We start from the raw sequence: 26,292 nt of genomic DNA on the forward strand, positions 1-26,292 counted from the left end.
GGTCTAGAAAAAGGTAAAGCTTTTTGCAATACATCCAGAATTAAGCCATGGGACAAATCAATCACTGCAACTGGGGGATCTTTCTAAAGCAGTCAAGGAAACCACACCACAGCAGCTGCAAACCCATTTGTTTACATAGTTTTCAAATGCGTGGTTAGGTACCCAGAAAGCACAGCACTGCAAAGGAAAGCCAAGTCAAATTCACTTCAGAACAGAGGTAGAAAAGCAAAATGCAGAACTCCAGTGATTTCATGTCTGCTAGCCATAGACCAGTTTATATTCAAAGCTTAGAAATAAAAAGTGTTTGTAAATACCAAGTCTATTTCAGCTAAACATGCAACTGCTACCATCTCCCTTTTATCCTTCAAATATTCAGTGCTGAGGTTCTCAGTATTAGCATTACAGATGAGCAACGACCCTGAAAACAGCAGTTTTGGGGTTTTTTTCAGGCAGGCAGACATGAATTTCGAAAAAAATCTAAAATTAGAAAAATAAAAACACTGGCAAAGGCAACAACTTTCTTTTAATGAAAATGACTCCTCTAAAAGTTCAATATGATGAACAGAATCTCATTTTTCTATTTAAAATTTTAAAATGAGATCTTGTATTTTCTCTGCTTTGAGAAACAAAATCCAACATAGCATGCTGTATTCAAAGGCAAACAAATCCATTCCTCTCTATTTAGATTTACCCCTTATACTTCTTCAGAAATCAAAAACATCGTCATCATCATCACCATCAATATCATCAACATCATCAAAGGACCAATCCCAGTCCTTAAATGCCAGATCAAGTAATCTGCAACAGGAGGGTTTGATGTTTAATGAGTGTCACACTTCTGTAAAAGACTTGAGAATTCCTTTTGCTATCACTAAACCTTTTTAACTGAAAGACTGTTTAAGGTAGGTGGGTTTGTTCCTTTGCCTATCACGAATATGAAGATTCAGTCAGTGTTCATGTAAATTAAGAATATTGCATTCCTTGCAAATTCATCTCAAAAATAATTCCATTCAATATAGAACTCTTACCATACTGATTTTTTCCCCTAGAATTTCAGTTGGAAAGACCAACACGCACCTTTTATAAAATTATCTGCTTTCTGTTTTGTTGCTGTTTTTGCTAAGGTGGTTTTATGCTCTCCTGCCATCCCCTTCCAGACAATAATGCAAACTTAACAATTTTTCCAATAAAGTCAAGTGATTTTGAGTGCTGCAAAGAACATTGAATAAGATAGCACTTCATCTGAAAGTACAAACAAATATAGCAGGATTTTACTGTATCCCAAATGCAGGGTGATTACACTGTGAAGCTATTTTGTAGCTCATTATTTAAAGTTAAGCAATGCCAAAAAAGAGGATATATCAACTTGTTGTCTAGGCCTCCCTGTCTGTGCTCCTTGTATGGTCACTATAGAACAAAGAAGGCAAGCAAGGCAAACCCTGTCAGCAAATGACTCATTTTACTTATCTGAGGCATTTATTTTGGGATGGAGTGAATCATTGTCCAGAAGCACTCATCTCTTTCTGTTCTAATATCTTAAGTACTAACTTTTCAACTGCTATAGCTACATCAAATGAAACACAGCCTAGTCATCTCTCCAGTGAGCTGGAAGGATCTTAAGTAGGGTTGTATGCCAAGCATAGGATGCAGGCATGGAAACCTTACCCTAGGAGAACATCAATATAAACATGTTACATTGTTTAATAAAGTTAATCACATGTTTTAAACAAAGTGGGTTTCAGGGGAATTTCAGGCTTTAAACTATTTCAACCTTTAAATGTGATACAGCCCTAAAAAGGCTCAAATTTGTTACAGGAACTATGGCTATTACACTTAAACAATTTATTAGGAATTAAAATACATTAAAGTTGGGCTTTTTTCAATTTTGAATGATCCATTTGGCATGATCCAACCAAATGGCTAAGCAGAAATTATATGGTCTGTATGAAAAACTGGTTTGCCCTTTCTTAAATCCTCACAAAGAAAAACAGCCATGAAAACCTTGAAGAAACCATCATTGTGTGAAGTTCCTAGCAGGGACAGCATTTTTAGGACCAGACAGCTTGGAAGGGACCTCAGGAGGTTTCTAGCTCAACCTCCTGCTCAAAGCACGTCAGATACAAAGCCAGCCCAGGATACTCAAGGCTTTGTCCTGTCCTGAGAGCCTCCAGGGGTGGAGCCTGTCCAGCCCCACTGGCCTCGCTCTCTGCATTGGCTTTTCCTTCTATCCAGCTGGAGTGTCTCCTGGTTCAGGGGAGCCCCTTGTTTCTCACCAAGCAGCACTGACAAGCCTGGCTGTCTCCTGGATACCCTCCCTGCTAGAGGAGCCCCTGGACATGTCCATCCTCCAGGCTGAACAAGCCCAGCTCCCTCAGGCATCTGCACTGACCATCCTGGTGGCCTCTGCTTGGTCCTTCCCCAGTGTGTTGATGTCTGGCTGGAATTTGGGGGCTCAGAGGGGGAGGCAGTGTTGTTCTGCAGACTATGGAGTGAACAGAGGGGTACAATCTCTTCCCTGAGCCATCCAGCTGTGCTCCTCTTGGTGCAGCCCCAGAGCCCACCTGGCTGCCAAAGCCCACTGCTCAGTCCCTCGATTGAACTGGCAACTACATCTTCATTATTCATAAAGTTCATAAAGGAAAATTAATTATTTCATATGGTAGGCCCTTGCACAAAAGCCTCATAGAAGCAACACTGAGATATAAATTTGCCATAGCAATTACAGTTATTTATGAGTATGTGCTTTCTAATTAAAGGTGTTTAAATCCATACAAATTTCCACTGGTTTGACAGACGTGCATTATTCTGGTAATAGTTGACATGACCTCACAGAACTACACTTTTCATCTGTTAGGTACATTTGTGAGGCTAACTTGAAACCTAAACTGAAGAATTATATGCTTTACACACAAATACACTCATCCTCCTCCTTTTCCCACCAGTACTGAATGTGCTATAAAATACTGTACTATAAAAAGTATTTTGTACAAAAGTTCAAGAGTGAAAAAGAGTAATGGAAGGAGAATTATTATTTGCAGAACACATAATAATAGGTATTGAAAAAAAATCAGAATTTATCATATACCTTTATATGTTAACAGCAAGAAACAGAGTAACACCACTTAGACTGTAAACAATATGCAGAAGTGATCTACTTGTCCCTCAAATTGTCATGAGTGTTTTCCTGATTCATGCTTTCAGTCCTATCACTGATATTTTCATTATTTTTGCACAAAGAAGCTCTTCAATAATTGGTCTCTAAAAAGTGATTTAAAAGCTTTTTTCCTTCATGATTCTAATAAATCTATTACTTTAAAATCCAATTATGAGGTCTGATTCTCTTTAAAATATGTAAATTAAATCACCAAAAATTAGACTGTAGGAAGGTTGGGAGGGAAGAGAAATTAAATTATTCTAAGTCCTTCCACTATGCACTCCCACCCATTAAAATACCAGTATCTGTTTAAGATCCTTATGCTTCATAGCATCAGGATGTTTTGTAGTAATAGCAGCATCACAGCAAGAGTGTGCTTCCCTGCATTCTCTGTTGTAACTGGCCACTCACCCAGGCCAGGTCTCACCCAGCCCCTGAGATGCTGGTGCCAGCCTGGTCACAGAAAAAAGGACAGCAGTCCTGTCTAGGCACTGCCCAATTACCTCTCTGAGGAAAAATGTTGAGCCTTTGCTAAACTGAATACTGCTATGAACAGAGTAAATGAGACCAGCCCTTTCACAGCCTGCCAGCACTGGGAATTGACAGAACAAATATAAACTAGTACTGCAGGTGATGAAAAAAGCAAACTGGAAAAAAACCAGAAACTGCCCTGCGCAATCATATAAATGCTACCTGCAGAATGTTATCAACTTCCACAGCAGAGCACATTGAATTCTGCTCCTGAGAAGTGATCCAGTAGCAAACTAATGATTTTTGTATAGACAATTTTTACCCAATCAGAAGAATCTGATTCTTTTAGGAATCATGAGACATTAGCATGAGCCCTTCTACCCTAAATAAGAAACTGAAACCAATTGTAGTAAAACATTTAGAGCAATAAATTAAATAGCAGCTCTCGTGTCACCTTGGTTTGTTTGGAGGAAGCTGTCGACTTGGTCGTCTGATGGACTGGTTTGGCTGTACCTTCATGGAAGTTCTGGGAGAAGATCGAGCAAAGGGGTCTGGTGCTGGAGGCTTCTTGGGTATTTTCTTCACCAGTCGGCTCACCCATTTTTGCTGTTCTTCCGTAGAATTAGCTAACAGTAGTAGATTCTTAGCCGTAGAAATATCATAGTACACTGTAATAAGATTTTAAAAATAAAAATGAATATTGTTATTATGGTAAACATGGCCCCACATCAAAAATTAGCTGTCAGATTAGCATACTCTCATACTTGAAGCAGAGAAGTCAGCAGAGAGGTCAAAAGTAAAATGAACCAGTAGGTTTCATGGCTGCATGGCTGCTGACAGTGCCTCCTCCTTATATTTTGAAGTAACAGCTTAGTACTGTGGAAGATACACATTCAAGTGGAAGAAAACACGAGTAACACAAAGAGGTGTGACTGAGACTAGGAAATTATATAATGTTGAGTCACAAGGAGCAACCTTCACCAAATGTAACCCCTTCCATAGTGCTGTTGTTTCCCACAGCAGGGCACAACACGCAGTGTGAGCACCTGACAAGCACCACGCTCTGCTGCACGAGGATGACAGCACAACAGGTAACTGCACACCACAGCCACGTGCCATGAACTCAAAGCAGAGTGACCCTCATGGAGACACCCTCAGAAACGGGCTGATGGCACGTGCTAACAAAAGACACACCAACCTTTAAGTTCAGTTGGTGTCCGACCATTACTAGAATCCTCTGATCTATTAGAATGACTTGTGACTCCAGCACTATCTGCAAATTCAAATACTTGCTATTTACCTTTGCAAGGCGCTATAATCTCTTCCTTTTTATCCATGTGATCTTTGTGACATTTGATATGGCAGCGGCGACATTCCAGAGCAGGAGGAGGTTTAAACATGTGCCACAGGGGCTTCATGCAAGCTTCACAATTGGTTGGGAAGTGGTAAAGAGTAGGTATAAACTCATGTCCTTTGTGACAAATGTAATTTGACTTCTCTCCCATGGGCTCCACAGGAAATTCCTGTTCCTTTTTGCTCTCTCCTTCATTAGCATATAGGATCTAGAATGAAAACAAAATAATCTCAATACTCCTAGTTGGCAAAACAAATTCAGAGTCATTATCTAAATACAAAGATTGAAGAAGTACATTAGGAACGATTTTTCAAACATTTTTAAGTAAATATTTCATTGGACAATATTTCTGATGATGTCTGAAATGCCATGTCTGTTACACTAGAAACATTAATATATTAATGAATACCTGGAATATCCTAGGAATTTCCTTGGAATCTGCTCTGTACACATCAGTCTGAGTGACTGGTCGGACATGGAAGAGTTTGCTATAGGAAATTGTTTCAATAAGGACAAAAATTAATGTTACCACAATGAAAATGTGACAGATTAAGTTAGGATACAACATATCACATTAAGGCTTAGAACCACTGAAGATTTGTCAAATTTGTACAGATTTCTAATCACTTGGTAAAGCCCCGTCTTTCAACTCTGCACATGAACTCTCAAAAGCCCTAAATAAAAAGAAGTCACAAGCATCCAGCTATATTTGTGCAAGCACTGAGAAACCATCATCATGTGACTTTAAAGGCTGCTGGCACCTTTCTAACACAATTCTCTCCCCATGCTCTGAATAGACACATTCTGCATTTATTAAGAAAATAAATTAACTACACAACCCACCTGTAAGGCCATGTTGTAAGAGAAAATATATCAACAATGAAAATTATATCCTCTGTGCTACAGTTTTCATTATATTTTGCTCCCAAGTGTGTGTGAGAAAGGTCTAGGTGAGCTAGTGGGGGCATTTCAGATACACCAGGGCTCAGTCCAGCTCTCTGGATCAGTCTGAGCACCACACTGCTCCTCCTGCACCAATGCCTACAGCAAATCCCACTCTGCACCACAGTGGGTCCAGATCTATAGTCCAGATTTAGAAAGTTATGTCCCATGTGATGCTGTGGTCCCTGACTGGACCTCAAAAGGCCCTTTGGTCACAGATCTTTCCAACAGACTTCACCTATAAATGAGAAGAAGGAACCACACATGGCAATACTTACTCTATATCCAATACCATATGGGGATTAGATTGTTCTTTATCTTGTTCGCTGTCATAGAACAGGATCTTCTTGCTGCTTACAATTACATACTGTTAGGAGACAAAAGGTTAAAACATGTTTTAATTCAGCTGATCACAGATGTCAAATATGTCACAGTGATTATCTATCACGTCTGTTGTAGCAGTAGTTTTGTACAATATGATTAAATGGTACCTAAGTGAACAACAGTAGTACTGTATACTAAATCCATGCCAAGGAATTCATTGCATAGCAAACAAAATTCTGATTATCTGATAAATCAAGTTATATTATCAGACCAACTAATTTTAAAACATATTTAAATATGAAGAAACAAAAATAAAAGTCAGGAAGAGAGTAGAATACAAGCTTTTCCTATTTCATTGATTTAATTTTTACTTGGACTGGTAGAGACAGTAACTGTCATCTTCTGCGTATTTCATGTGTGCAGCTAATAGAGATCATATTTAAAAAGACCACTATTATACTTACAAGAATAGCTAGCAATGTTCACTAAAAAGCTAATTATCTAAAAGATGTCCTACTTCCAGAACTTTGCCCAGAATTACTGTATGGCAGCAGTAAGGAAATTTGTATGAAAATGTTTATGTTACATTTTTGATAAAGACTCATCAAAGAGGTTACTGAGAAGCAGTAAACAAATGAAGGCTGCACAAGGCAGGAAGAGTAGGTTTTAGTCTGATCTCCTAAATAAAGAAATTGTCAAGAGCACCTGTTTCCAGACTCTGCCTAATTCCAGCTGTGTAATACTGCTGGGAATGCTTATGGCATGTATAAACATTTGAAGATCCTGAACGACTGTTCTCACCTCTGGCTACACAAAGAGGTGTCTTAAACTATTGCAGTTGTCTTAAGCTGCTCCTTTCAGATGTAGCTATATCAGTTAACATATTTTATAAATTTAAGTAATGAGAAAACATATATAAAAGAAAAACTGAAGTGTTGAAAACCTACAGTAAAGTTCAAAGTTGAATCTAAACATTAAACAAAATCATAAATCTTGTTTTCTTACCTTTTTAACCCATCCAAATTTTTTTGTGTTATTTCTAACAGGCATTGATAGCCAGCCTTCCAGTCTTGATTCTGAAAAATATGTATGCATTTAAAGAACAGATAAAAAATTATTTTTGAGACTACTGTGCATTTTAAAAGTTATTGAACATCAAATAATAAAGCAAGAGAGCAAACATGAGAAGATGAACTATTTAACAGTATGGGATCTTGAGAAGTTTATCGTGGTAAATGTTCAGGAATGCATTAAATAATGCACCCCTGAATACATCCAATAGCCAGCAATGCAATCACAAAGAAGTAGTAGGAGGAAGGGAAAGAACAAACTTGCAATTATAGCACACACATTCCCTTTAGTAATTTTTTCATGTCTTAGAAGCCTTATGTCTATTGACCGTTACCTTTTACAATAACACCTAAAGATATTAGTACAGACCACACAATGCGTCCAATCCAAGACCAAAACAAAAGGCAAATTACCACCACAAATAACCTATATACCCTATATGCTATGGAAAATGTCAGTTTAGCATTCTAATTCATACTTTTTGGTCTGTAATTTTTTCTTTTCTCTAATTCTGCCTGCACCTCCTAGGCTTTCTAATCCAAAATAAGTAATTTTTGGCTAACCTTTAGGCCTTGCCTGAATTCAACTGCCCTTTCACACACTTGCAGTATTTTATATTACACTGCCACATTCGTCAGATTTGATTTATCAAGAGTATTGAGAGCTCAGCTGTTGTTTGACATGCACATTTCAGTAGTCACCAAAAGCTCAACAGGATCACACTTTCCCAGTGCTGGTAATTCATAGGATCATATAGCCTTCCACACTATTTTTGTAGCTGCACAAGTATTTCTTCCTCCTATGTTTTATTAAGGGGGAAGAATTATTGCAATTAATACTCAATTGCAATAATATTTTTTCTAAAGAGTTTCCTACCCTAGCAGATAACCTCTACTACTGCTGAGGAACCTCCAAGTCAAAAATAGTGAAGTGTTAAGCATTAACAAAGACAAAACCACAAGCAGAAACATAGTCCAAAATTACAAAAACTATTTTTCTTCTCATCTGAGGGCATTTGCAGGTTCCTGTCCATGTTTAACACAGTGTAACAAATAATTACAAGACATTCATAGAATTCTTTTTGTGTTAAAGAGACTTAAGATACACAGATACACACTGTCTTCAATATTTATTGCTCTACAAGCAATGCTGTTGGTGACCTATTTTAAGACACATATCAAGTACATGAAACAGTTCTGTAACATTTGTTTTGCCTCATACCTGCCACCTTGTATTGTTGCTTTCAACTATACCTCACAGAAAGTGTAGCAAGCATAAGGCTGATGCAAAAAAATAGTCTACCCCACATCCAGGAAGCACAAGTAGAGAAAAAAATATGCATGTTTCTCCTATTTCCTAAAATATGATTTTCCTATTTTTCTCTGCAACCTGTAATACAGATTAAATTAGACAAAATGGAGAGCTTCTCATTATACTTTTTCAGTTCTCGTGTCCATTCAATACTAAAAGATCAGAAAAAAGGGCAGAATATTCCAAACTTCTCAAAATACATGCTTATAAACACTAGGAGGGGAGAAACAACAGAAGACACTATCCTACCTCAAATATTTTGTAATTATGTCAGCAAAAAATCCCATCTTAGCTATGATTTTTACTTTAGAACAAAGCAAATCAAATCCATGCACATACCACAACAGCAGCTAACAAGGAAAAAATACGTATGTATGTAGGTTTTCTTTATTAGAAGCTTCAAAGCAAAAACCAGAGAACGAGGAAAATAAAGGGAATGCATTATTCTTTACTCTAGTTTGATGAAGAAACGTCCAAATACCAAAAGAGGTTCTGCCTTCAGTGGAAAGGTATTTACACTTTAAAGGAACCTCATGAGAAATACAGAAATTTAAATGCCATAAAAAGCCCACCTCTAACATAAAGACTAAATAGAAGCTTTGTTAAAAGGGTGTATGTGTAGTCATATAAAATGAATATAGAATTAATAAAACAGGGCCTTATCATTCATAATATACTTTTTAAGACAAAACAATGTAATATTCAGGACAATGAATTTCTACAAGAAAATCATCTATATTAAAATGTGAGGAGTTAGATAGTTCCACACTTCACTTAAACACAAAGACTTGACTTTTTGGTGTCCAGTACCTTAGGGTCATACAGAGAGCTGCAGACACTGTGTAGAGACTATCTTGAAAACAAGCCATAAGGCTCATTTAGTCAATGCCTCAATAAAAATGGTAGGTTTATAACTGTCAGCAAGCATTTGCAAACATTTAGAGAAAACAGGCCAGTTATTTGTTCATGCAAACTTTCTCATGTCTTTGATGGCAATGTTTACTGCTGCAGCAGTGTGTTATCTGCCAGGTTTGGTTTATGTTTCTTTCATTATGTATTAATAGTGTTAGTTCTGAAACAGAGAAAACGACACAATAAAAACAAAACCAAAGGTTCTCAGGGATGTCACCTGTGCTATCAACTTCTGTAGGGCTGTGGGAACAAGACAAAGGCTCTTCCTCTGAGTCAGAACCGGAATCAAGAAGCATGCGAGAACTGGAAGGCTTAGTGGCAATACTGACAGAGGTAGAGGAGTGCTGATAGGTAAAGGACATGGATTCCATAGTGTGGGATTGAGTGATATGGACTAAACATAAAGCATAAAGGAGGAAAAGTAGAAAAGAAGTCAAAATAGAATCTCTAAGAGAGTATTAGTTTTACATTTTATCACATACGCACAGTAATTGCAAAATAACCACCAAAATAAAGTGAAAGAAATATTTAGTTCTAATGGGCCATAACAGAATTAAAAAAAACCCTCTATAAATAAATAGAAAGTGAAGTACTACAACAGACAGATTTAGTTAGCAGGTGAGCAAGTGATCGCTATCAAAGGATTGGTAAGATGGTAGAAATAGATAAAGATGAGAATCACAGAATCATCAGAGCATCATTTTAATACTCCAGTTTCTAAGGAAATCACTGGTATGAACCCAGTTAATGCAGAAATATTAATAAAATTAACATACCAGGGAATCCATCATCTGTCTCAGCCTCTCCAGGTCCACTCCCTATGCTACTGTTGTCCAGCCCAATGTGCAGTGACTGCAGCTGGGAACGAAGCTGTTCAATGTCACTGTCTTTGCTGTCCAGAGTCATCTGCAGTTCAATCCGTATCTGACTCTCTTCTGCTATTTGCTGCAGGGACAAATTGCAAGATTCCCTATTATCACAATATTTGGTTACTCAGAGAAAATGATGCAGAATTTGTAGCCAATCTCAATATACATTCTGTGTATTTCTTCTGGTTGGGGAAATTCAGAAATAGAGACTGGATATGCTACCTAAAAGTCTGTATCAACAGTAAAATTTTACAGAAAATACTGGAATGTTTATATTTACAAAAGGATCTTACAGCCTGCATTTCATTTATTTCCTTCTGATATTTGATCATCATCTGGGTTAACTTTTCTCGTTCAGACTTCAGTTCCATATGCAGCTTCCTATTTTCCTTTTCCTTCCGCCGTACATCAGTGTCAGCTCCACGTTTGACTGGACCCTTCCGATTCATGATTTCAGCCAATTTATTCACAGCCTTCCCATGGGAAAGAAAAAAGTGACAAAAACCACACTAATAAATACATAGATGTATGTTGTGAAGAAATAAAAGTCTTCTCTTTGTATATAACCAGGCCCAGTACTACAAGCTTGCTTTAATTCAATGTATCACACAAAATATAAAGGAAGGTAATTATGTAATTTTGACTTGAAGCAAGCATTAGCTGTGTGAGCACTTTCATTCATTTAAATAATCCCTTCCATTTTCACTAGATAGACCTAAAATATGTCTTTGTATTAAAATGCCACTTGTTCTAAAAAACAATCTAGATTAAAATCAGAAATGTACGTCTTTATAGAACTTGTAGAGGTATGTAAATCAACACTGAAACCAGTAACATATCAAATCATTTGACAGAAATGAAGGCTTTTGCTGGTAGAATACATCTGGATTAGAAGTTCCCCTATTATGAATCATAAGGATCCAGTTTCACTACACTGAAAGTCTACTTAGAAGAAGGGAAAAAACCCCAATATATTTTCTTCTGGAGCAAAAACAAATAAAGCAATACTGGTATATATCAATATTTTATAATGGAAAGTATTCTATTAAAAACTATTTGATTCATGAACACTGTGTCTACATGCATTTGAATATATTTGCTTACCTGGGTTTTTAATGTTCTTTCATTCAACAACTGTTTCTCAAATTGTGCTTTAATATTTCCTACATTTGCTTCTTCTTCTTTTAGCTTTGTAATTTCTGTAGCGAGGTAATTAAAAGAAAATCTATGAAAACTCATGACAAATGCATATAGTATTATTAAAGAACAAACCTAGTTTCAATTTAAATCACATTTGATTCAGGTTACGTACGTTCTTGTGCTTCCTTCAGTTTATTGTTTAGTTCTTCTTTCTCATTAGCAAGGTTAGCCACATCACTGGTTAGTGTCCTATTTGCTTCCTCCAACTAAAAAAAAAAAAAATTACATGTGACCATGTAACAAAACTCATTTGGCAAAAAAAGCAGCACCACAAGACAGAAGGAAGTGCTGCAGAGTGAGACCAGGATAAGGATAAGAGGACTTGCTGAAGGAGGGGTAGGGGCACAGAAGAAAGAATGGTCAGAGAAATGCATGGAAAAAAACATAGTAAGAGATTCTTGAATTTCAATCATAAGAAAGAAATAGTTTTAAAACATTAGGTATACTTGAATATCTCTAGATCTGCTAAAGAGCAGTGGATAACTCAAACTGCAAATAAAGCTCATGTACAACCTCTACCAAAATTACAGATCATGTAACTCACTGAGGCTATGGTGGCATCTTTCTCCGTAAGTTCCTGTTTATGCCTTGCCATCATCTCTTTAATCTCCAGCTCTTTCATAATCTTCTCTTTTTCCAAATCAGAGTACTGCTCTTCAGCAATGGAACGGGCAAGTTGTTCTGAATCTGCTTTTGTCAAAGTAATCTCTAGCTGAGCAGCCAAGGAATCCCTGCAAATTATTGATACATACTTTTAACTTTAAAATGGGTAGGTTAGGGAGGAAAGAAAACAGCAAAAAGCCAACCTGATCTTTTATGTATTAGTAGTCCAACTAGCAAAACCTACCTCTCATCCTGTAACTCTTGTATCTTTTGCTGCATTTCTTTACAAATTTTGGTCTTTTCCTCACATTCTTCTTTAAGTTCTCGCACTTGTGTCTTATAGAGAGTCTAGAATTTAAAGTTGGAAAGAAAATTATGTGATTTCTATACTCTTGAAGGTCCACAAAATTTAAACAAGTTGACATGGTATGCAGTTCCTTAATCACGCTAATTAGAGTATAATTGTGCAATGCCTTCTTGAAACTTATCTAAATGTCATCATCATTCACAAATGTGCTTTGGTTATTTTACTTCATTGTTTTTCCTTTTTTAATTTGTATATTTGTGAATGGGTAGATGTATGATTTACATTCCCTTTGTATGTATACATATTGCTAAAGATACTCTAAATGTGAAAATCACTATTTTGTACAAAATCAGTAGTATCAGAGGCAGAGAAAATAATTAATTTATTTTTCTCTACTATTTTAAATCTTGTCTCATGTAATTAGGCATATGGAGTTTAGATTATAATTATACAAATCCATAAAACCAATAGGACAGTTAAAGAATAAAAAGAAATACAGGAATATGGGAAAAACCAATTAGAAAATAATTTTAAATTCAAAATTTCATGGAATCAATATAAATTTAGAACTCTGAAGAAAATGAAAGAAACATTATATTGCTCTGTCCATTCAAATGACTGACTACAGGTCAAGTGACAGATGACTCGAAGTGTACTTACTGCAGGGATTTCAAGACAGGTTGTCTCTCTGACCCATCTACAGCAGTCAACTGACCTCAATTCTCCCTTTCTTTCCTTTAATGTGTGTAACATTATCATCTATAAAACTTTAGGTAAGCCTTCTCACTGACCTAAATCCACAAGAAAATCTTAATTTTCTGTTAATATTGAAACAAGCCTTTTGGCATCTTATGCAGTGTGACTGCTTGTGCACTGTTAATAAAAATTGACCTCCACAAGCCAGTGATGATGATTTTTAAGTATGCTACCTATTTATTCTGGTGCACCTTGCCACAATAAATGAAAAACTGCCGAGAGATCACTACCAAGTTTGGTCGTAATGTAAAATTTCCTTCTGAGCTGTAGATGCATATGTATTGTCACATCACATGAGAATACAACTCTTCTCTATCATACAGCATGGAAAAGGCTTGAAACATGCATGAGATTATTCACACTGTGGAAAAAATTAGCTGCTTGACTACTCCCTCTGAACTCCCCTACAAAGCTGAGACATTTCTCAACATGAGCTCTTTTGTGCTGCTCAGTGATCAAGATCAAGGCAGCACACAAAACACTGGAGACAGGCACAAGAAAAACAAGTAGCTTTGGGTTAGACATGTGAAATGTCTGATGGCTGAGGGGGAAGAAGAAAAGCTAACACACTCAGTAAACAGATTAATATAAAAATAAAGCAGCATAAAACATACTGAGAAATACTGCTCAGCTTCAAGCTGGTCTTGAAGCTCTTTCATTTGTCCATCTGCATCTTGACGTTCCCTAGAAAGGAAGAACATGCTTTAGAGATACAAAGACATTCCAAAACAGTAAACAGAAAAGCCAGCATTCACACTCTTGAGATCTCCAGCAATTTTTTGACCTAAATATCATCAACTATTAAACCTGAAGCTTCCTCTGGGTGCCAGCTCTCTTCTTCACTTGTACAGCTAAGAATACTGCACTAATAACAAGTCAGTTTAATACTGCTAACACACTAACTACAACAGTGTCACAAAGTTTAACTGGTAAGAGACACTGATAAAGTAAACAACCATCATCAGAATCTTATTTCCATGTAAAATGTCACTGATCTGACTGGTTGTTTTGGGTGTCTTGTTTGCTAGAGCAGCCTGTGAATGTCAGTATTCCTTGACACGCATATTTTCTTGAATTCATCTGTTATTTAATCAACAGTCAGTTCCATAACAACAGAAATGTAGCAGAGAAGACTTCTGCCAGTCTTTTATGGCCACCTTCTACACGATTAACTGCACTTTTATGGCCACCTTCTATATGACTAACTGCAGCTGGCTGACAGAAAGGCAAAGCACAGGGAGACAAAACATCCAAAGTCATAAAGGAGCTAGGATTGAGATTTATCTGATACATGTGGTAATCTGGTCTTTTCATTCACAAGAATGTTCTTTATGTAAAAAATAAAATAGTTTCTTTCCTTACTTCCTATCAGGTGCAAATACTACTTGTAAGACCTTGAAGAACTACTGACACTCCTATCTGAAGGTCCAACAGATGTGCTTAAAGATCTGTAGTACTAGATATGTTCAATGGTTATGCTTTGTAGCTCTGCAGCAGTATTCATTTCCAACTCTGATAAGCTCTCCTAGACTAATAATTTGGAGAGCTTTCCTCTTCACTGAAGTCCTAAATCATTTAAAAAAAGAACCTAGACCTTCAGTTACATAAGTGTTGCTCTGAAGTTTTCAGTCTCATATTTAACCTGTGTTTTCTAAGATTTTCAGGATAACAAACATCTTTCAATACAAACCTATACAATCACTAAGGCAAGTCACACTTAGAGTCACTGTAAATTATTTTAAAGAACAATTAAGTTTTGCACTGCAGAATACCATATTCTTTGCAGCAATTTTTAAAAATTAATTTTGCTCCCAGCTTTTGTTCCAAAAATATTTTAAATCAATAACTTGACTAAAACATATAGAGCAACTTGCATACTTGCGAAGTTCATTGTTTTGTTTTTCCAGACTTAATTTGATTTCCTGAAGGTGATTATTCTCCTGTTTTAACTGCTTCTCCGACATTCTCAAGGTGTTGACCTGCTGTGTTTGCATCTTGAGGTCATTTTGAGTGAGACAGCGCTTTTGTGTTTCTTGTTCTATTTTTAATGTCAAGTTTTTTACCTGAAAAAGAAGCAGAAACCTGTGAATTTTACAGACCTATACAGGAAAACAACATTTAAACAGTCTCTAATTGACTTCCTTTACATCTCTTGGAAAATCAAAGCTGCTTCCTGAATAAAGGCATTAGCACACATTAAATTACCTAGTTTTTCCATGTCAATCTCACAACATTTACCACTATAGAGGACAAACCTTTTAACATAAATAATGCTGAAATTTATCAGAAAATGTCACCACATTCCATGAAGTAGACTTTTTAAAGTTTCAAGGGTAGAGAAGGAAAACTTTCTTGCCATTTTCATTCACAAATATTCCTAAATACAGCTATAACAGGAAAAATACTAAGACATTGAAAACAAGGTTTGACTCAAGACTCCTTCTGTCAGTGCTCCTTACATCTTCACTCAGAATATCCTTTTGCCGAAGGAGCTCATTTATTTTCTGCTGCGACTGTTTGAGATCACAGTCCAACATGGAGCGCTGCTTCTCAGCTTCCAACAGCCGATTCTCTACTTTCTGCTTTAAAGCTCTCTCTTCCAAAAGTTTCTTTTCCATTTCTGTGAAGTAAATGATATAAGACATCAGTGAAGCGTAAACAGCAGATTTTGGAAGCCAAAAGGAAGAGGATGTCCACCCTGTACTAACAATAAGCCACGTTTTTCCTTTTAAAGCTGAAGAGAAAGACTACTTAAGAAATGATTCATTAAAATTTTCACAGTAGATACACACCCAGAGGATGCTTTTTCAAGCATTTCTGACAGAGCTATTTCCTACTTTTGAGCTTCTAGATAACTTTCAGTTTATCTGCAACACCTCTGAGATGAACAAAACGGGTGGAATTTTAAAAATAAAACATTTAAATCTACTGTGCTCTGACTGCGATAATATATAATCAAAGAGCTGAAGCTGTTTGGGCACCTGATATGCCAAGTGACTCAACCATTATTACTGAATCATTCTTGCTTCTTTTGAAGATCTGCATGCTCAATTTTTTTGTGAATGCTCTGCAATTGGAAGGACAGGATCTGTAGGTAGCTTTTAAATTAGCTGCAATAAACATAAGCCATTTAATTCAAAAGTAAGAGCTATCTTATGGATTTTTTTGGCAACTATCCCTGCCTTCAAGATGTTTCAGTTGTCATGAGGTGCACCAGAATACGCACAATGAGAGATTATATTATCTACTTTATACAATTCACACCCAAGTCCAACTGTGACATCAAATACATACCTTTCATGGCTTCAGATTTTGCTTCCTCTATAGACTCATAGATCTTATTTTTGTCTGCTAACCGTGCTTTTGTGGCTTTATGTTCAGCTTCTTCTTGTTCAAGGTTCTGCTGCATAACTTTAAATTTATATGTCATATCTATTTCCATGTTGCTCTTTTCCTGTTAAAGAAAAAATAACATTGAAATAAAACATTAAATACACCAGGTTAGTGGCAGAATTTTGAACAACAGTAACATGCTGCTTGGAAGGATGCTTGGATAGAAGAGAGAGCTCATGCTAAGGAACGGAGAACTCATTTCCATAAATGTTTTTTTGTGAATGCCAAAGTGCTCTAAAAATGTACAAAGACATCCCCAGTTGCAAACAATTACACAATTACTGCCTTAACAACCAATATTCTGTAGTAAGAGCAGCTCAAAGATTAAGTTTATTGAAGAAATTTTTCAAGCCTTTTATTTCAGTAACAGATTTATTTAAAAAATCCTATTAGCAGAGGTTATTTTCTTTTTCGCAATAATGAGAGTTTAAAAAAACCTCCACATATTAAATGAAATGTAGCTAATGTACATTAAGGTACACACCTGAGTACATAATTAAGTACTTAATTACTTAAGCAGTAAAATGTATCATAATTGTATGGGAAATGATGTCTTTTTTCCCTCCCCACTTCTCAAATCGGAAAAAACCACCAACCTCCCCTCCCCAAAAAACCCCAAACAAACAAAAAAAAACCCCAACAACAAAACAAGCCTTATTTTTTTGTATAGGTTTAGTTGCAATGTCTCAAATAATATAAGTACAAATTCAAAAATACTGTAAGAATGTAACACCAATAATGTTCATTTAGCAGTGCTGTTACCTTTTCTAAATCCGTGAGCTTTTCTTGCAATTGTCTTTTCTCCATTTCCAGTTTGGCTAATGCACTCTTTCCATTTTTCACTTCTTCTTCAAGGCTAGATATTCGACCTTAAAATTACCAAAATATTAATGGGGCTGTGGTCAGTGTGTGAAAACAAGACTGTATTTTATCTATTCAGAGATAACATTTTAAAAAATATAACAGCTTCTCATTCTGACTATTAAGAATGTCTCCTTTTGGGGTGATTCTAAAAGTTTCCAATAATGTTCTATAGGTATCACCACACATTTTTTCTTAAATGCTATTCACAATTATGTAACATTTTATAAAACAGCACACTTACCTAGTCACAGTCTGAAACTCAAATAACACCACCCACACCAGAAAAAAGAAGTAATCTTAACTTCAGAAGATTTGCAGAAATACCTTGTAAATCACTGATAATCTCTGATCCATGACTTCGATCTCTCCTTTCTGATTCTAGAGCTGACTGAAGATTGAGGTACTCCTTCTCCAGTTTGAGTTTTGCATTCTCTAGCAGGCAGTTCTTATCTTGCAATTCTCTGTTATTAATTTCCAGCTGCTGGATTTGCTTTGTGCTTTCTGTCTGGTTCTTCCTTAACCTGGCTGCAGTGTCAGACTCTGACCGCAGCAAAGAATTGGCTTCATCCAACTAAGATTGATAAAAACATACTTCAGAAACAATTAAAATATAATTCCCACTATTTCTACTACAGAGTACTACATTTTATGGATTAAAGAAATAAGGAGTGTATTTTAAGATTACTTTTGAACACCAAAACTTAACAAGAAAAAACAGCTTTTAAAACCCAACTGCACATTCAAAATCCTCCACTGTTACCAAAATCTGTATTCAAGCAGTGATTACTTTAAAATATAGCTATGTATATAAAGCTGACATACCTGTCTTTGTAGTTGATTAATTTTTTCATTTGATATTTGAGAGTTCTGATTCCTCTTTTTTAAATCTTCGAGTTGGTCTTTCAAACTGTTAACTGCAACAAAAACAATTCAACATTGTTAATCACTGTAATGAAAACCCTTGAATTGGAACTATAATTAATTTATTTTAAGTATTAAAAACCCACATCAAAATGGAACCTTCAAGCATGGTTCAACATACCCTCATTTTCCAAATTGCGTTTCTTATCTGCTTCATGTTCTGCTTTCCTCTGGTATTCTGTATTCTTATGCTGAAGAAGAGCCTTCTCTCTCTCTAACTGCCTGACTGCAGACTCTACATTCTTTCTTGAAGTTATCTGGATAGATTTGAAAAAATACACCACTAATTACACACACAGGAGTGGTATTCTTTTACGATAAAAACACAACTCTTGCACTCAGTTTAGTCTGTAATGGAGGCAGCCAGTCCATCTGCCTGCTGCAAATATTACGTATCAGAACACGTGGTCAAATCCAGCCCAGGATGTCTATGGCCAGGAGCTTTGCAATTTAAATACTGTTTGATCATCTGGATTTGACAAACCTGGTAGACCTGCCTAAGCAGTCACTCTGGGAGCAGAGAAACATACATGTAAAGGTAAGGTCTTGACATGCACCCACATGAGCCATACATTAAGTTGTACACAGCCACATCTAAATTTGTAGAAGCAGTAAGGTGCAAAGCTGGGCAAGAAACAGGGTGCTTTTACTAACATCAAATAATCCAAAGTATGGTCTTCCTTCTCTGGAAACACTACTCTCACACCTTCCATTTTTAAAATATGTATGGGATATTTGTGTCATGCTGTCTGCCAACTTAAAAATACGGTAAAAATCTAGTTCTAGAAAGAAATGAGCAGTTACAGTACAGAAATCATAATAAAAATATTTTAGCAGTGACAACAATTTCACGCTTGTGAACACCAAGAAATCAGCTGGTGTTATTTGCTATAAAATATATAGCTACTCAAAAGCAATGTGCTGTTATTGAAGGGAAAAATCTACGCACAAATGTTCAAGTTCTAATTCCAGTAAGAAATCTATGGCCTTACCTCTTCATCAAGCTCTTTCGCTATCTTCTCTAAACGAACACTTGTAGACCTGAACAAATGTCAAAAATAATTTTAAACCCTTTTGATAATACAGAAATTAGAATGTTTGGATATGTTTCACTAATTTTATATAAGGTGCTTTTATCTCTTTATTTTTATGCAAGATATTCTATTTTAAGCAAAAACATGAAACCTCAAAGGACTGGTGAAATCACTAAACAGTGAGATTCTTATAGGGAGTTAAAAGCAAAAAAAAACCTCAACAAACCCCCAAATAACAACCCCACTACTCAAAGGAGTAGCAAGAATTAAGCCAGCAACTTACAGTGAGGTCTGCTAACAGGACTGGGAATCCCCAAAGTGGATTAAAATGCTTTTAAGCATTCCAAAACAAAAGGTCTAATAAAACATCTTTATAAACATACCAAACATGTTGAAACATTCTCACCTGTACTTCTGTTCTAGTTCATCTTTGGCTTGTAATTCATTACTGAGCTGTTCTTCTAGCTTGCTTAGTTTTTTCTGAAACTGTGTAAAATGTCAAAAAAGCATGGCCCACATATAAAAATATACTTTCACAGAAAACAAAAGCAATTCAATTAAATAAAAAATAAGGGAAAGGGAGGAAAATTAATTCAATCTTCCAGTATATTATTTTTAAATCATCACTAGAAGGTTACATCTTTACATGGTATTAATTCTGATAATTTTACATATATGGATTTATAGCAGCAAAATTTGCTGTGTACTGAATTGAATTGAACCATCACAGAATTAAGTGCCACAGATTGTGAGTCATTAAATTTATATGGGCAAAAAACATTGTTACCGGCCCTTTGCTGTGCTCTGTAGCCAGAGACTTTCCACTGGAGCAGATGTTTTTGGATAGCATTTTCTAAATGAAATGAAAAAATAAAAAAGGGGTGTACATGACCAAATTGGACAATATTAGATAATATGGCTAAACATGTTGAATGACCTCACATAAAGAATTTTTTATTCTCACACCTTGGAAGCTAATGAACACTTTGGAAATGCTTTGGTTTGCTTACTAAAATATTTTTAAGAAATAATTGTGAGTCCAGTACCCAAATATTAATGAAATAAATTATAAATAATAAATTTTGGATTAATCTCATGACTTCAGGCTTTCAAATGCATTTATTTTCCTCCTTTCCTCCTCCTCCTCTACCCCCCAAACACGAAATATAAAAATATGGTTTTCCAAAACACTTTATAACTGTTACAATTAGCAGATTTCCACAACAGGAACATTGACAAGGACATCAAAACCGGAGATTTGTTGCTTGAGAAAATACAAATAAAATAAGTTGTCAAAGTGAAATGCAAAATATTACCATCTGCATTTACTAACACAACATAAAGCAAACATCATGAATGTGACCATATGTATTTTAAACAGCAGTACCATTTCTATTTAAAATGTGAAGGCTAAAACTATTCATCTATTCATCAATGACTGGAAGGAAGTGGAGTCTAATGAAGTTGTGCATTTATTTTTATCTGATCAATACATAATGCATTTCCGTTATGTATTTTTTTAACTTTGAAAAGAAATTGTAAGTTTTAAGAAATGTTAACAATATCCTATCTACACTTGACTAATACAAATGTTTAAGTAACATAATGAAGTAAGTATATGAAAATACCATTGCTTTTCCAGTCATGCAAATTTAAATTCATTTGCCAATCTTCAAATGCTGGATAAACAAGCTCCATATGCTCTAGCTGGAGTATGATTTAAACATTCCTTTATCCCTGCAGGTGACAATTTACTTTTTCAAACTCTGAATAAATCAGTCATGAATCATTAATGGAAGTGTGGGACCTTCACAAGAGTAATGCTGTCTGTAGGAAAGAGAGCCTCACACACTGTCATTCCAAAAAAATTCTAGATTCAAAAAGAATTTGAGAAAAATCTGTATTAATTTATCTTTAAACTATTGTACCGTAACACTTGATTACAACTGCTTCAAAATACAACTGGTTTACTGCTAACAATTTGGTGAATAAACATTAAAGATACTTCACATCCACACAAAATTATGAAGGAATTTTTTTATTGCTTTCATAATTCAGATACTATACTTACCTCTTTGCTGTCCTGTAAACAGAAAATATCATTTTTATTGAGGATCATTAAAAGACAAAGAGCTCATCACAAAACTGTTTCAACACTTATTTCAGACTTTGTCTTTTCTTAACAGACTTAATAAACTTAATCATCCCATTAATACTAAGGAAAAAAGGCACTAACCTCATTTTTACTAGATTGCACAGATTCATTTTCTCTGCAAGACTGAGAGGAGTCACTTAGCAACCTGTCAAAAACAAAAACAAATCCCTCCAGCTCTTACTCAAGTTTTCAACAACTCTGGCAACCTTGCCATTTAAATCAATTCTCTCAAATCTCAATTTGTCCCATGCTGCTCTCAGAATGAAGCTTGTTTTATTTTGGTGTTACTGCATCTTTCTGATTTGAACTGTTCCTTAATAGAATGTTTCCAAAACTACAGCAGCTTGAAATTTTTTAATTAATATAATTATTTCCTGATTATTCAAGATGAATTCTAGAAAGTTATTATGCTGTGTAAGCTTTCTTCTAAAATAACTAATAAAAAGACACTAAAAAATACAAATCTATCAGAATTTTAACCCTAATTGATTTTTTAAGATATTGTATAATTTTGTGCATATAAAAATACACTGTTTAATCAGTTATTGAAATAATTGAAAGAGTAAATATCATTTTACTCAAACTTGACATTTTGTATCTTCACAACTGGACATAAATTAATATAATACAAGGAATAAATTATGTATTTAGAGTGAAAAAAAGAAAGAATATAAGAAAAAAATGTGCAGTTATGTTTTTAAAAATGCATATTCATGTATCACATACAAATTGTCTCTGTAATAGGTAAATCCTATGAAAGGCAGCTGATTTCCCACGAAGGCTTTGGGGATTGGAAAGGTCTCCACATCTCCCTTGTCGTCCTCAATGTCATCAAAATTACTGCTATCTATATCACTGCTAAGCTCAGGAACAACAGGAGCAGCAGCTATAAAAAGGGGAAAAAAAGATGCATTTCACTCCAAGACTCAGTCATTTTCTATACACAGGCATCTCTCTACTGTTAAAAGACTGCATCATATGTTGTCCTTAAATAACTTGGAGTTAATTAAATACATATTAACTAGACAGCCGATCTGGAAATATTACTAGGAACAATTTTTTTTCTAGAGCAATCTATTTTTGTATTCATTGCCTAATGCATAGACCATTTAGTATGCAAGACATATTTGCTCAGGTAATCACACTTGAGAATATAACTTCAACTACAATAATAATTTTTACACTTCTTAGTAAATATATAACTTTTGAAGTTATGACAAGCTTATGAGAACTGACATGCTTTGCTTTTTTACCTAAAGCTATCAGGTTCTCAATACCTTACATGAAAAGTAGTAAAACTGACAAGACCATTGTCAAACCACTATCTTAATTACCAGAAAATTAAAAGTAAAATGAAAGAAAACAAAAAAAAGTCTCAAAAGAAAAAAAACAAACAGAGAAACAGAACCTAACATGCATTCCTTTTAGTTAAAATTCTGAACCCTCCAATTCCATTGTTTAAAATTGAAACTTCTACATTAAAAACATGCTAAAGGTGAGATCATTCCAGTAAGAAAAATGCATATTTATTACCCCACCCTCATCTAAGGTTTTATAATACAAGTCATAAATATGAGCGTTTGAGCAAGATTCTTGATAGTTAGAAATTACTTTGTTTATACAACCAGAAGTTTTTTTCATTTCTACTATTGTAAATGCTGAATAAAATAGAATTTTTAACCTAATTTACTTACTCTCTCGAATGTTGTCCCAGTTCCACTGATCACTTCTGAAGAAAGGATGATGCTTTATTTCTTCAACCCCATTTCTCCCAAGTCGTACATCCCTAAACAACAATTAATCCAGAGTCACATTAAGAAAAATAGCTGCTTTTGGGATTTTTTTTTTAAATTTTTTTAAAATTCTGACTTGTCTATAAGCAGCAATGAAACTCTCAGTACAGATTGTCTGTGCTAACCACACTCCTAATGCATAGACCATTTAGTATGCAAGACATATTTGCTCAGGTAATCACACTTGAGAATATAACTTCAACTACAATAATAATTTTTACACTTCTTAGTAAATATATAACTTTTGAAGTTATGACAAGCTTATGAGAACTGACATGCTTTGCTTTTTTACCTAAAGCTATCAGGTTCTCAATACCTTACATGAAAAGTAGTAAAACTGACAAGGCCACTGTCAAATCACTATCTTAATTACCAGAAGACTAAAAGTAAAATGAAAGAAAACAAAAAAAAAGTCTCAAAAGAAAAAAAACAGAGACACAGAACCTAACATGCATTCCTTTTAGTTAAAATTCTGAACCCTCCAATTCCATTGTTTAAAATTGAAACTTCTACATTAAAAACATGCTAAAGGTGAGATCATTCCAGTAAGAAAAATGCATATTTATTACCCCACCCTCATCTAAGGTTTTATAATACAAGTCATAAATATGAGCGTTTGAGCAAGATTCTTGATAGTTAGAAATTACTTTGTTTATACAACCAGAAGTTTTTTTCATTTCTACTATTGTAAATGCTGAATAAAATAGAATTCTTAACCTAATTTACTTACTCTCTCGAATGTTGTCCCAGTTCCACTGATCACTTCTGAAGAAAGGATGATGCTTTATTTCTTCAACCCCATTTCTCCCAAGTCGTACATCCCTAAACAACAATTAATCCAGAGTCAGAAAAATAGCTGCTTTTGGGATTTTTTTTTTAAATTTTTTTAAAATTCTGACTTGTCTATAAGCAGCAATGAAACTCTCAGTACAGATTGTCTGTGCTAACCACACTAATGGTCAAACAAAAACAAAATTGAAAAACCACCAACCACTAATCTGCAGTTTCTTATATAAAATTTACTGATTCTTAGCATGCACTCTGCCTGTGACTGCTAAAATGTCCAGAATCTGGAGTCTGCCACGTGGGGAGTAAAGCAAGAAAGCGAGCACTGAGGCAAAAACTAAGAAAAACCTAAAAACACAAACAAAAACTCAACACCCTTGGGGGAAATAAAACTGCAGAACTTACGTGTCTGCCAAACCACATGACAGACCGTAAGACGCAAGTGAAGGAAGGTCTGACTTGCTGCACAGAACAGTTATTCAAAGCTGGACTAAAATAAATATTCTAAGAATTCCATCCTCTGCCCCACAACTAACCCTGACACGTCCCTTGCTGATATTTGCCGTGAAGTAAATCTTAAATGCAGCAAGAAACTTTTAGTTTGAACAGAGGAGTCTCTCTTGAAACTACGTACAAGAACAGGACATAAAAACAATGCATGGAAAAGAAGCCATAAATCACAGGGTCAATGTTTAGTCCTTCTTTAAGTGCTTCAGCAGTGATCACGCAGCATCTGTTTCAAATAAATTGCTCGAGCCCTGTGTTAAACATAAACAGGAAGAGGGACACACGTAGTAGAAGTCCACCTTACTACATTTACACTATTAAATTCTAATCATATTTTCTCTCTACCCTTCAGCTACTAAGGGTGAAAAATGCTGTTAAATAAAGCACATCCTTCCTGACCAACCGCAGGCTTGCTCAGTAGAGCAAACAATCTCTCTTTGAATGCAAAACCCATTATAAGGCACTTTGTTTTCCTAATTCCTCCTTCTATAGTGGCCGGATGCCCTGCTCCAGCCAAGTTCAGGTGATCACAGGAAAGCATAAGAAGGCATCATTGATCCAGAGTTAACTGTGGACCTACACTGTTGTTCTTTTAAATCAGTAAAATTGAAGATTATCTCTGCTTTCTGAAAGTAAGCAAAATGTCAATGTTCAGGTCAAGAACAAACTTACACAGGTTAATTTCAATAAGTGCCTTAGTTCCATCAAGGGAAACTTCTAGGATATTTTTTGGGAGCCAAAACAACAACATTGCAGGTTTGTTAGCTATATTTACCAATTAATGCAACAAAGCAAAAGAAAAAAAATCAGTAAATACATGCTTACTTTCAGAAAAGTATTTCCTTCCACTTTTTTTAAGTAACTCTCACATAGACACTGAGCAAAACAATTCTGTCCCTGCCTTGGAGGTTACGAATTACTTTCAGCCTTACAAGTTTGTTAGTGCAATTGCAAGGATTTGTTCAGCACAAACTGTGTTGTTAACAAGAGCTGTCAGAACTGCTCATAGAAATAAAATACAATACCTGGAAAAAACACCTCAGAAGAAAAACTAGAGAACAGGAGGTTTGGCAGAAGAGATTTGAACAGAAATCAGGAGAAGTAGGAGAAGGAATTAATTTTTACAATGTACCATCCAAAATAAAAACCAGTGCCAGAACAGTATGTGCACTTACCTATCAGTTAAAAAGGCACAGATAAGGTTCTTTGCATGCTTAGAGATTTCCACATCATCAGGGAAATGCAATGAGTTCTTATGATCCATAATTTTACTATATGTTCCTACTAGTGAGTCTGCATAAAAAGGAGTATCACCTGAAAATAAAATAGTAAATTGGCTGTGATTTTATATCATGTTTAATGGTTATGTGAATAGAATAAGACAGAAAAGATAATGAAAAGTCTACAAGCAGTTTACCTAGAAGAGTCTTTTATTAAGAAAAAGAAAAAATTTGGACATACATTGTACAAATAATGTATACTACTAAAAATATTCCTTCCCTAAAATGTCTGTGTTACAAACTATACCATTTTCCATCCTGTCTATCATTACCAAAATTTTGCCT

At 35.3% G+C, this 26,292-nt stretch overlaps 1 protein-coding gene across 6 annotated transcripts in view; it reads right to left on the reverse strand.

Moving 5' to 3' along the window:
• Positions 1-26,292, reverse strand: part of ROCK2 (Rho associated coiled-coil containing protein kinase 2) — a 104,888-nt gene that overhangs the window by 10,790 nt on the left and 67,806 nt on the right. Inside the window, exons 7-35 of one of the 6 annotated variants that reach the window (XM_039715697.1) lie at positions 25,903-26,041; positions 24,165-24,256; positions 22,368-22,527; positions 21,723-21,786; positions 21,558-21,569; positions 20,274-20,339; positions 19,893-19,972; positions 19,445-19,493; positions 18,574-18,709; positions 18,354-18,445; positions 17,856-18,102; positions 17,430-17,536; positions 16,569-16,728; positions 15,734-15,894; positions 15,153-15,337; positions 13,889-13,958; positions 12,456-12,559; positions 12,153-12,339; positions 11,721-11,814; positions 11,513-11,607; positions 10,702-10,881; positions 10,316-10,484; positions 9,757-9,933; positions 7,251-7,321; positions 6,200-6,288; positions 5,389-5,467; positions 4,926-5,187; positions 4,080-4,293; positions 692-798 (exon numbers count right to left, since the gene is read on the reverse strand). In XM_039715697.1, the coding sequence (XP_039571631.1) occupies positions 705-798; positions 4,080-4,293; positions 4,926-5,187; positions 5,389-5,467; positions 6,200-6,288; positions 7,251-7,321; positions 9,757-9,933; positions 10,316-10,484; positions 10,702-10,881; positions 11,513-11,607; positions 11,721-11,814; positions 12,153-12,339; positions 12,456-12,559; positions 13,889-13,958; positions 15,153-15,337; positions 15,734-15,894; positions 16,569-16,728; positions 17,430-17,536; positions 17,856-18,102; positions 18,354-18,445; positions 18,574-18,709; positions 19,445-19,493; positions 19,893-19,972; positions 20,274-20,339; positions 21,558-21,569; positions 21,723-21,786; positions 22,368-22,527; positions 24,165-24,256; positions 25,903-26,041 (3,635 nt within the window). In that variant the 3' untranslated portion in view covers positions 692-704. The remainder of the gene's footprint in view (positions 1-691; positions 799-4,079; positions 4,294-4,925; positions 5,188-5,388; positions 5,468-6,199; positions 6,289-7,250; positions 7,322-9,756; positions 9,934-10,315; positions 10,485-10,701; positions 10,882-11,512; positions 11,608-11,720; positions 11,815-12,152; positions 12,340-12,455; positions 12,560-13,888; positions 13,959-15,152; positions 15,338-15,733; positions 15,895-16,568; positions 16,729-17,429; positions 17,537-17,855; positions 18,103-18,353; positions 18,446-18,573; positions 18,710-19,444; positions 19,494-19,892; positions 19,973-20,273; positions 20,340-21,557; positions 21,570-21,722; positions 21,787-22,367; positions 22,528-24,164; positions 24,257-25,902; positions 26,042-26,292) is intronic. The other 5 variants (XM_039715700.1, XM_039715699.1, XM_039715702.1 and 2 more) reach the window with 5 other exon arrangements.

This window comes from Passer montanus, unplaced genomic scaffold (assembly GCF_014805655.1).
Source record: "Passer montanus isolate IOZ18808 unplaced genomic scaffold, ASM1480565v1 scaffold34, whole genome shotgun sequence".
Lineage (NCBI taxonomy): Eukaryota > Metazoa > Chordata > Aves > Passeriformes > Passeridae > Passer > Passer montanus.